Here is an 11,763-nt window from a genome sequence, read left to right as displayed (position 1 = left end):
GTCCCCACATCTGCATCTTGGAAAAGCCCAAAGCCTTCCCCATGATTTCTGCAAATTCCCAGGGACTGGTGTTTCCATGACCCCACTGCCTTCAGACTCCTGCTTTTGGGCATGTTTCTGTTTTGTATTTGTTGACCATCCAGATATTAGATGCAGCCCTTTCCTTGATATCTGTGATGGTGTAGTGTGTCTCAGAGTGTGGTGGGAAGCAGTGGGAAAGGGATTGAGACCACTTCAGACATCCTGAAAAAGAGACAGCCCAGCCACCAGCCAAGTTTCTGGTGTGGACACACCTCATGACTTTGGCCTTACCCTACCTCTCTGGCCTCTCTCTTCCACCTCTTCCCTCTTGGCCTTCCTTTTCTCATCTCTCCATCTCCCCATTTGTCTCTTTGGAGCTATTGAATCATTCTCTGTTTGCTTGGTCTCCTGCTGAGCCTGGGTCTCTGCTCACCTTCTACCTTCCAAAGATATTTTCTCAAAGAGGACCATTTCGTCTCTAAGGTGAATTTTGGTGACAGCTATAAGATGTTTAAATGTTTCATTATGACAATTGTAAAATGTCAGACACTCAAGCAAACAATGACGGAACCTAAGGTTACTATTGGAGGTTCATCTCTGAGACCTGGGCATTGCCTTTTTTTTTTTTTTTTTTTTTTTTTAAAGATAGGGTCTCACTCTGATACTGAGACTGGAATGCAGTGGGATGATCTTGGCTCACTGCAACCTCTGCCTCCTGGGCTCAGGTGATCCTCCCACCTCAGCCTCCTAAGTAGCTGGGACCATAGGTGTGCACCGCCATGCCCAGCTAATTTTTCTATTTTTATTAGAGATGGGATTTTGCCATGTTGTCCAGGCTGGTCTCAAACTCTTGGGCTCAAGCCATCCTCCTGCCTTGGCCTCCCAAAGTGCTGGGATTATAGGCGTGAGCCACTGTGCCTGGCCTGTCTTCTGTATATCATAGTAAGAAAAAGATCTGACGAACAGGGAAGTGGAACTGCAATACACATTTTTGAATGAATGAATGTATGAACGAGCTGAAGATTAAAGGTGATTATAGTCTAATAAATATTTATCAAATGCATATTATTTGTCACTTCATTCATTCAACAAATATGTTCTGAACCCCTGCTTTAGGTCAAGCTACTTGAGTATTTGAGAATACAAGAGTTGCAAATGCACATTCAATCACTACGTTCGTGGAACATAGTGTCTGGCCAGAGAAATACAGGTAATCAAAAAAACCTCACTGCTAAATATTTCGTTATAAACCATACTACAAAGGAACATGCAAGTGCTATGAGAGGCTGAGATAGGTAGCCACGAACTGGGATTAAGCACCAAGGGGGGCTTCCTGGGAGAGACAGGGTTAGCTAGGTGGAGTTGTGGGGGATGCAATTCCAGGCAGGAGAGAGCTTGGGACCCTTATGGAAGGCCAGCACGCTCCTGCCGGAAAAGGAGGGTGACATGGTGGGAGATAAAGTTGGAGAACTGGACAGAGGTGAGACCCTATGGGGAAATGTGTCCCCATAACTGATATTGATTTTGATTTTAAGAGAATCAGCTAGTCCTTGAAGAGTCATAAGGAGGAAGAGGACATGATCAGATTGACACTGAAAAATGTCACCCTGCTGCAGCGTGAAATGTGAAACTGCTGGGGCCCAGAGTGTTTGGAAGGAGGCCATTTAGGAGGCTGCTGCTGGTGGTGAGGACCAGGGCGATGGGTGATGCGGGATGGAGCAAAGGGGACAGGGCTGAGAGCTCCCCAGGAGCCGGATGGATAAGGAGGCCAGTGACAGATGATAATGGGGGTGGAAGAGGAAAGGGCTGTGTCAAGGATGACGCTTCTCAGCAGGGGCACGGAAGTCTAAGACATCAGTCCCACTTGAGAATGGGATTGCTTGCTGGAGGAGAGAGATCAGCAAGTGTAACCAGATATGAAGTGGGGAGTTTCAACCAAGGCATCAAGCTACAATAATGCCGCTCTGTAAAGGAGGCCCTAGACCATGTACAGAGCTTTCAGACAAATCAGTCAAAAACCAGTTAAACTGTTCTTGGGCCCTTCTTGAAGATTAAAGATATAAAAGGGATAACAGAATGCTAATAGAATCACTGATTTTTTTTTTTTTTTTGAGACAGGGTCTTGCTGTGTCACCCAGGCTGAAGTGCCGTGGCACCATCATGGCTTATAGTAGCCTTGAACTCCCAGTCTCAAGAGAGTCTCTCACCTCTGCCTCCTGAGTAACTTGGCTCATTTTTTAATTTTTTGTAAAGATAGGGTCTTACTATGTTTCCCAGGTTGGTCTCAAACTCTTGGGCTCAAGTGATCCTTCCTCTTCAGCCTCCCAAAGTGCTGGGATTATAGTTGTAAGCCACTGCACCTGACCCTCATTGATTTTTTAAAAGGATTTCATGGAGAAAACTGGGCTAGGAATCCCATCCTCAAGGTAGAGGGTTGGGGTCAGTGCTTCCTCCTGACTCCAGGCTTAGCAAGAAGGGCTTCCACAAGGCCACCCAGAGAGTTTGCTGTGGATTCCCCCAGTTGGGTCCCAGAGCACTGGAGCTAGAGCTGCACTCTGGCCTGAGGAAGCTGAAGGGGCCCAGAGCAGCAGAGCTGGGCTGACGGAGGGTCAAAGCGGGATCAGTCCTGGTGGCGGGCATGTATGCTCAAAAGTCAGCCAGAGGTCTTTAGAAAGGATAAGGGGACCTTGGCAGTGGGAGGCTGTGGGGTGTAGTTCTGGAGCAGAAGTGGAGGTGGGATCAGGAGAGGCCCATGTCAGGGGATCCTGGTCAGAGGGGAGCCTGGGAAAACCCACAGGCCTTCCCACAGAAGAATTGGCTTTAAACATCCATGAGGACCACAGGAATACATAGAGTCCTCTCACGAGAGTGACCCAACCCTGCGGTGGGGGTGGCTGGGGCATATGTCAGAATCTGCAACTACCAAGAGCAGGAGGAGGTCAGCAGGACAGGAGGTGACTGGCCCCTTCCCTAGGCAGCAGCTGAGCTGCCAGGCCTGGCTGAGGAAGAGACATGGAAAAGGCTGAGTTTCATGAACATCCAGCGTGGGCTCCTACAGGCTCTATACAGCTCTAATTGTTGACTTGAGACAACATTCATCACTTACAGGGTCTGTAAAACTTTTAAATGATCTGAAAGTGATCCACCAAACAGTCACAGATCTGTTCAAGATTTTATCTAGTGTCAAGGGAAGGACTGTTCTCACTAAGCAAAAATAAATGTGCTTTTTATCATATCTGGGAGTCCTGCTTGTTGGATGTACTGGGTACAGAAGTAATTACAAAATGATGAGATGTGTGCAACAATTGAGGTATGAGCAAAGGAGAGAGGAACTTGAGGAGCAGAGGAAGGTTTTACAGAAGTGACTGCTGACTGGGCCTTGGATTGCATGTTGGAACTTGCCACTGAGGGAAGGCAAGGCATTACAAGCAGATGGATCTGAATCCGAAAAGTTAGCAAGAAATGAGTTTGCACATGGTCACACAGGGTGGGGTGGGATGCAGAGGACAGAGACAGCACCAGACTTTGGGGGAGACTTTGCAAATAGGGCTAAAGAATTGGTCATTTTTTTCCTGAAAGAGAGGGTAACAAGGAAATAATGTGTCCTCACATCAGTTTTCTGGAGAAATGATTCTTGCAGGTGCGCCGTAGGAATTCCAACTTGAGTGAGGTAAGAGTAATTTGCTGGGTGGCCAGTAGGGGCATGATCCCAGTGAGAGAGGCAGGAGGAGAGGACTAAGGCAGTGGCACTGGGAAGAGAGAGGAGGGTCCGATTACAAAAATGGGGTCTGTTTGCCATTGACAATGAGGGGGCTGGGTGTGCTTTTGATCATAACAGTGAGGCCAGTCAGGAGAGGAGTGGGGTTGGTGGAAATGGGGCAGGTTGAAGCCAGTGTGGTTGGATAACGGGGTGAGGAGGTGAGAGCCTGCAGGCCTTGGAGACAGGTTAGGGTTTTGTCCTAAGGTCAGGGAAAGCCACTGGAGCACATAAGCTGGGGAGAGACATGATCTGATTTATTTTTAATAAAATCTGCTTTGAGCAGAGTGGATTGGAGGGGGGCAGAAGTGGTTGAAGGCTCACTGTTCTAACACTCTGAGTAGCCGAACCCAGGGAGAAGGCTTCCCTAAAGTGGCTGTGGGAACTAACATTTCAGTGAACCAGAAAACCACCAACTTCACAGCACTGCATCACTCTCTTGCTCCCAGAGGAAGAGATGCCTCATTTTGAGATGTCAGACTAGCTAGTTACCTTGAGAAATAAGGGGCACATGGTTGGTGGGGAGCTGTGGTGGGAGCCGGAGCTGCCAGGACATGCATGTATGTTATTTGCATTGATGTATGCTCACTATCACCACCTTCCCACCACATATTTGTAATTCGCTCATTCATTTACTTTTAAAGGCCACGTTCCTTTTCTGCTAGGCACTTGAGGTACATAGGACTTGTTTAGAAAAACTGAAGTCTGAGGGAAAAAATAGGCAATTGGGATAGAGTAAATGATTGGTCTCAATACTTCACCCCTCACTGTGTCCACACCCCCTGCCATGTAACTTTATATCCCCCAAAATAGAGAGCACTTCCTTGCCTCTTAACTCTGGGCTTGGCCACATGTGTTGATTTGTTTATCCAAAGGGTGTCAGCAGATGTGATGTAACTAAAAGGCCTCCCAGGTGCTTGCATTTCCAGGGTCACCCCTGTGCACTTCTACCATGGCCATGAGAAGAGCTTGCCCTGGGTGGCTGGTGCTCCTTCAGCCTGGCCCCAGATTGAACCTGTTATAGAACCAATAGGTTCGTATGCCTACTGTGCAGTTACAAACCAATTACACCAAGGCAGCAGGATTTGGAGCACAGAAAGAGTTTTATGATCATAGGGCACCCAGCAAGGAGTTGGGAGGAGACCCTCAAATCCATCCCCCCAAGGAGTTCTGAGCTGGGGCTTTTAAGGGGACCATGGAGGGTGATTCCTTGGTAAGTCAGCTTCTCCTGGGGTCCTTCAGATCAGCTGACATCAGAGTTTCACTGCTACGCAGGACCTGAAAGGAGTATCTCAAAGGGAAATCTTCATGTTTTATAATGTTCAGATTGTTGTCAATAGGGCAGTTAAGGGGAACTATGATCTTGTAACAGGATCTATGTTATTCTGAGGCAACAGGCAAGGAACCATGAGGAGTGGGTAAGAGAGCAAGCTGACTTACTGATGAATGCTGAGTGTGCTGCAAGCTTGGTTTATTTTCATTTCTCCCCCTCCCTTCTTTGCTGATTAATTTTATAAAGTTTATAGGGATGGTTTCAAACTCACATAGAAAAGAGCTGCCCTGGCCATGTTCAGCTGGTCCTATAGATTGAGGCAGCCCTGCCAGCTGAGCCCAGCATATATATGTCATCCCAACCCAGCCCCAGACATGTGAGAGGTAACGCCATGCCACTGAGATTTGTATGCTTGCTTGTCGTGTGGCAATAGCTGGCTGACACAGGGATGCACGCAACAGCTCTAACGTCAGCGTAAACTAAAGCCTGAAGAAGGAAAGCACCAGGCACATTTAGAAAACAGGGGTTTCTTCTGTTTATCCACAGTGTGGGTTTCATAAGGAGAAGGTTGGTCAGATTATAGAGGGTCTCCGCTATCAGCTTGAGGAGCTAGAATTCTATTAGTTTCACAGACATTTGTTATCTTGGTAATCCAGCATCTGAATCCCCTTCTAAAGTTTGAGAAGAGCGCAGCTCCCAGCATAGCAGTTGGAAAGGCCAAATACTCACTTTCCCAGCCTCCTTTCCAGCAAGGCTGTGGGCACATGACTTAGACTCAGCCAATCAGATGCTCCGGCCCCAGCGTGAATGGCAGAAGGCAGCAGAGTCCATTCTGGCCAGGGCGGCACAAACAGGCAGCCGCTGTGGTTCTAGCAGCAACAGCCAGTGCTGAAGCTTGTGGTGCACACTGTACATCCAGGCCCAGCATTAGTGGAAGTCGGGTCCTGTCTGGACCAGCATGATTCTAGGCATCATTTCCAGAGTGTAGATCTCTGGGACATTCTGAGATCCACCTTCCATCAGCTTAAAAAAATAATTTTTCTACTTAAACTAGCCATTGTTGGTTTCTGTTGCTTTTAATCCAGAACTCTGGCTGAGAAAATTCAATTGCCATGGGGCGTAGGCAGAGGTTTTTGAAATGGAGAGGAACGTGACCAACGCCATCCAGCAGCAAGAGAATGTACTCCAAGGAGAAGGAGACGGGTGCAACGATATCATTTTGCACATTTGGATATGTCTGTCCACATGCAAATGGTCATTGGATGAACAACCCCTCCCTATTATCATAGGCTTGGGGTCCCACCCAAGTAATCACCCTGTCTGTCCTTTGTGCTTTTATCAGTACACAAGAAACCGATGGGACTCCACGTCTCAGCTTTATCAATTAGGACTCCTCACCACCACTGCACAGTTCAGGGCCTTATGCTATGCCTACTGAGGCCTCCTCCTACCTCTCCGCAAATCTAGACCTTGCCCTGGGATGAGAAGTGGGTCTGCAAAGCATGCCCTGAGCACCTGTTCACAGTCAGCTATGTGCAGGATCCTCACACCAAAGAGCTGGGGTGGGAGTTAGGTCAATAGGCAGGCCTGCCCCATGGGCGTGACCCAGACAGGCCATCACATGGAGATGGAAAGGCAGCAGATAAGGCCACTTCAGAGAGACAGGGTGGAGCCCATGTCCTGCTTCTGAGACCAAGCAATGCCTCTTTATGCTTCCTTACAGACCATTCCCTCCCCCTAGTCCAGCCCCTGGCAACCATAGGCTTTTTTTTTTTTTTTTCCTCAGACAGGGTTTTGCTCTGTTGCCCAGGCTGGAGTGCAATGGCACAATCACAGCTTACTGCAGCTTACTGCAGTCTCCACCTCACGGGCTCAAATGATCCTCCAGCCTCAGCCTCTTGAGTAGCTGGGACTACAGGTCTGTGCCACCAGGTTTTAAATTTTTTGTAGAGACGGGATCTCCCTATGTTGCTGGTAGTCCCAAACTCCTGGGCTCAAGCGATCCTCCTGCCTTGGCCTTCCAAAGTGCTGAGATTACAGGTGTGAGCAACTGCACCCATCAGGCCTGTTTTCTGATCCTATAGTTTTACCTTTTAGAGAATGTTACATCAATGTAATCACACAGCATGTATTTCTTCTGACCGCTTTCCTGCACTTAGTTAGTGTAGTGCTTTCCAGATGCACCCATGTTGAAGCATGTTTCCCGACTCCCTTCCTTTCTATTGTTGAGTATTATTGCCTGTACAGATGTACCTCAGTTTGTTTACCCACTGGCCAGGTGATGAACGCCTGAGTTGTGTCCAGTTTTTGGTTATGAATAAAGCTTCTATGAATATTTACATACAGATCTTGTGTGGATATCCTTTTTCGTTTATCTTAGGTAGATACCAAGGAGTGGAATTTCTGGGTTACATGGGAAGTATTTGCTTTGTTTTATTTTCCAAAGTGGCTGCACCATTTTACACCCCAACTAGCAGTATAAGAGTTCTGGCTGCTCATGTCCCTATCAACTCTTGGTATTTGTGATGGTTAATTTTTGGTGTCAACATGACTGGATGTGCCCTCAATGTGGGTGGGCACCATGCAATCGGCTGGGGGCCCCGACAGAACAAAGAGGCAAAGGAAAGGTGAATGTTTTATCTCTCTCCTGGAGCTGGGACACCCTTCTTCTCCTGTCCTTGGGCATCAGAACTCTAGGTTCTCCGGTCTTTGGACTCTGGGACTTGCCCCATCACCCCCTTGCCACCAGGTTCTCAGGTTTCGGGCCTGGGACTGAGAATTACACCACGGGTTTCCCAGGTTCCCAGGCCTTCAGACTTGGACCCACCACACTACCAGCCTTCCTACATCTCCAGCGTGCAGACTGCCTGTTGTGGGACTTCTCGGCATCCATAATCCCATGAGCCAATGCCCCTAGTAAGCCTCCTGTCATGTATCTGCTGATCTGTATATCCTAGTTGTTCTGTCTCTCTGGAGAACCTTGAAATAATACAGAAATAATATAGAATTATTTCCCTGACCTCCTAGCCAGTGTGTTCCAGTACCATGGGATTCTCTAAAAATATTTTGATTTCAGCTTTTAAAATTCTAGGAAACAGCCGGGCGCGGTGGCTCACACCTATAATCCCAGCACTTTGCGAGACCGAGGTGGGCAGATCACGAGGTCAGGAGTTCGAGACCAGCCTGACTAACATGGTGAAACCCTGTCTCTACTAAAAATACAAAAATTAGCTGGACATGGTGGTGTGTGCCTGTAATCCCAGCTCGGGAGGCTGAGGCAGGAGAATCACTTGAACCCGAGAGGCAGAGGTTGCAGTGAGCCGAGATCACACCACTGCACTCCAGCCTGGGCGACAGAGCGAGACTCCGTCTCAAAAAAAAATTCTAAGAAACGTTTTATTATCTTTTCCCTGAATGGGTACTCGTGTAAAATGAGTTTTCTTAGTAGATTCCTAGTGATCCTTAAGGAAGGTCTCTTCCTAAAGAATCCAGGTGTGTAAACAGCAGCGGTCAGACCACATATGGCCAGAAGGGGGCGCGCGCCACCCACCATTAAACTTCACTCCTGGTCCTCAGCGGACTTTGAGCTGCTTCAAGGGCGGCCCCTCAGCTGAATAGGGGAAGAGGGGAGGTTGATCTTTCCTGGGTAGGAACGTTCGGGGTTAGAGATGCCTCCCCCTAGTGGAATATTTGGATGGCTCCAAAGAGCAGGGCAGGACCAAAGCTGCCCCAGGCTGCCGGGGAGGCCTGTGAGTGCCGACTGCTCCTCAGGCGTCCGCTCCAAATCCTCTACTCCTCTCCACCTGAAATTCCCCTTTAGAGTCATTACTTTGGCTTAGAGGACAAAATCACACGTGTTGCTTCTAGAGGACTCTTGTTAGCACACCTAAGTTACCGGAGAAGCGATGCAGGGACCCTCAACATGGCTGCACATGAAAGTCACCAGGAGCTTTAAAAACTGGGCCCCAAGGGGCGTCCCAAACCAAGCAAATCAGAATCTTTGGGGGTGGGAACCACGCATTAGCATTCAACACCTCTCTGGGGGATTCTGGTGTGCAGCCAGGGCTGTGCGCCCTGGGGTAGGAGCTTGCTGATGCCCTCCCGTGAGTCCAGGTGGTGAGCTGATCGAGTTAGTGAGTTCACCTGGGAGGGCATCGGCTACGCTGTTGTTTAAACTTTAGTGCGTATAAAGCTCACCTGGCAGGGGGAGCGGGGAGAGTTTTCTGGTGCCCTAGCTTTCCTCGTGCCCAGAGGCCACTTCCGGAAGCCCGCAGTCTTGATGAGATGGAAGCAGAGAGAGAGAACGAGAAGGATCCAGCGAGAACCCCGCCTGCTCCGTAAGACGATCAGAGGTCATGAATAATGGAGAGAAACGGAGGCCTTTGAGTCCTGGGAGCCTGGCTGATTCCGGGGCCCCGCCTTCCTCAGGAGGGTCCCGTGTGGGCTGTGAGGCTTGGGAGATCTCCTGGGTGAGGAGCCCTCACCTGTCCCTGGGGTGGTCTGAAGGGATCCCAGGTGACCCCCTGGCTGTGAGGCCAGGTGGGAAGTGGACGTCAAGGGCTCCGCGTCACCTGATTCTCCATAGGGAGGAGACGGGGCTGGTGGGGAGGGGAGAGAGGAAGGAAGCCAGCCTGCCCTCAGCGCCATGAATAAGTGATGAGGCCCAAGGAGAAGCCCCGGGGCAGGTACAGAGGAGGAGGAGGTGGCTCATCAGAGGGTAGTGGGAGGGGACAGGGACAGGAAGTTCAGAGATAAGGCACTGAGGTTCAGCTCAGGAGCCAGAGAGGGCAGAGGGAACAGCACCTTGGGCACGGGGAAGCCAAGAAAAGGGGGCACTCTGGCCCACCCCGGCCTGAGCTACAGGAGAGCCGTGGGCGCCAGAGCTGAGGGAGGAGGTCTCAGGTTCCCGCAGGTGTGAGGAGGCGACACAGTGAGCCTGTGAGCGCTGGGAGAAGGCAGCAGACAGAATGATGCCCCAGAAGAAAAAGCGAAGGAAGAAGGACATCGACTTCCTAGCTCTGTACGAAGCGGAGCTGCTGAACTACGCCTCGGAGGACGACGAGGGGGAGCTGGAACACGAGTACTACAAGGCCAAAGGTGCGGGGTCCCAGCCTGGGAGGGCGGGTGGTGCAGCTGGCTGCGGTGAGCAGGGGTCTGTTCCTGGCTGGGGGGAGTCATTCTAAGATTTCGGAGCAAACCATTTCTCACTGATTATCCCATGTGTCTGTTCCACATCCCCTCGGAGTAAGAAGGCAGGCATTATGCAGGGATGGTGGGGTCCCTGTTGTACAGACAGGTGGAGCAACTTGCCTTTAGCCTCCGATTCTCAGTGGAACAGAATAGACTAGAGCCACAGTGCCCCCACGGCCCCATGTTCTCCAGCTCCTGAACATCCCCAAAGCCACGTTCCAGTCTGGTCCCCAAGTACGTGGTCTGCATCAGGCAGAGCGCCCTGAACTGCTGGGGTCATGAAAGGATGTCTTGGGGAGGAAGCCTGACCCCTCATCCTATACCCACTGTGGTTGATGGAGACAGGGAGCCTGGGGCTTTGCAAAGAGATGTCCGTCCCATAGGTCGAGGGCGGCTGGTGCTCTGAACCCCAGGGCCTTGTCCTTCTAGTCTCATCTTTCCCTGGGCCACACGAGACCTGCTTGAAATTGCTCTAACTCCTTGCCAGGTAAACCAAAGAAGTGAACTGTGACCCTAGAGCTGGTTTTGGCCGGCAGAGTTTAAGTTGTTTTTTTCCTTTCCAGCGTTTTGAAATCCTTTTTTCTGTGAATGCCAATAGGCTGTGGACGTCCAGTTTATCACAGTCTCCACCACTCCCTGTCATCTCATACTAGGTCTGATTTACTCATTGGTGCTGCCTGCTTGGTCTCTGAAGCCATTTAAATTCTCAGTGCTGACTCCAAAGTGGCTCACTAGTCCCCGTAAGCACCATAGTCATCCATGCGTTCACTAATTCATTCATTCAACAAGTATTTATTGAATGTGTGCTCTGTGCCTGCCCATGGCCTTGTTTGTCTTCCCCTTTGTCCCTCTTCCTGTCCTCACTTTGAAAGCCCAGTTCAGATCCCATCTCTTCCATGAAGCCCTGCTTGATTCTAGTCCACCATGATTTCCCTGATTATATCCAATTCATAATTGTTCCATTGTTTCCTGCAAAGCTTGTCCGGCTGTGTCCGGCTTGCAGCCACAGTCACCCTAAACTGTGAGGGTGGGGCCTTGCTGTACTTGTCTTTAGTCCTCATCATTCAGCCCCTGCACAGACCCGGGCTCAGAGGAGGTGGTCTCAGCTGAGGCCAGGAAGGCTGTGGCCCCTTTCCAGGTACAGAATCCTGGGCACCTCCAAGGGTAGAAGTGGGGGCTGTAGTAGAAGGAAGTGGGCCCAGGACAAAGGAAGCATCCGCCACCTTCTAACAGCACATGTGCCTCAAGCTCTGACCCTCTTGTGAGGGGAGGGGCTGGGAAGTGAGATATCAGGGCAGCATCCCCACATGTGTGCTTGGCTCCCCGGGTGATTCTCCCCAGCCACGTAACTGTTGGTGAGATCATTCTAGAACCTCTCACAGCCAGCACACTGTTGACTTTTGTTTATGAGCTCTGCATGCCTCAGTGTGGCTGTAATGATCCTTCTCCTTTTTATCCTTTCAGAAGCCTTTTTACTAATGTTCTCATGTTTGATCCTTAAGATCCCTGAGCACAGTCAAGG

General features: G+C 49.9%; 1 protein-coding gene across 1 annotated transcript in view; it reads left to right on the top strand.

Annotated features, from left to right (window-relative positions):
* Positions 1 to 10,018: 10,018 nt before the first annotated feature.
* Positions 10,019 to 11,763, top strand: part of LOXHD1 (lipoxygenase homology PLAT domains 1) — a 181,203-nt gene continuing 179,458 nt past the window's right edge. Inside the window, exon 1 of the mRNA XM_054460472.1 lies at positions 10,019 to 10,148. Within this exon, the coding sequence (XP_054316447.1) occupies positions 10,019 to 10,148 (130 nt within the window). The remainder of the gene's footprint in view (positions 10,149 to 11,763) is intronic.

Source organism: Pongo pygmaeus, chromosome 17 (genome assembly GCF_028885625.2).
Source record: "Pongo pygmaeus isolate AG05252 chromosome 17, NHGRI_mPonPyg2-v2.0_pri, whole genome shotgun sequence".
Classification (NCBI taxonomy): domain Eukaryota; kingdom Metazoa; phylum Chordata; class Mammalia; order Primates; family Hominidae; genus Pongo; species Pongo pygmaeus.
Note: the sequence above shows the minus strand (reverse complement) of the source record. Positions and strands in the feature narration are given on the sequence as shown.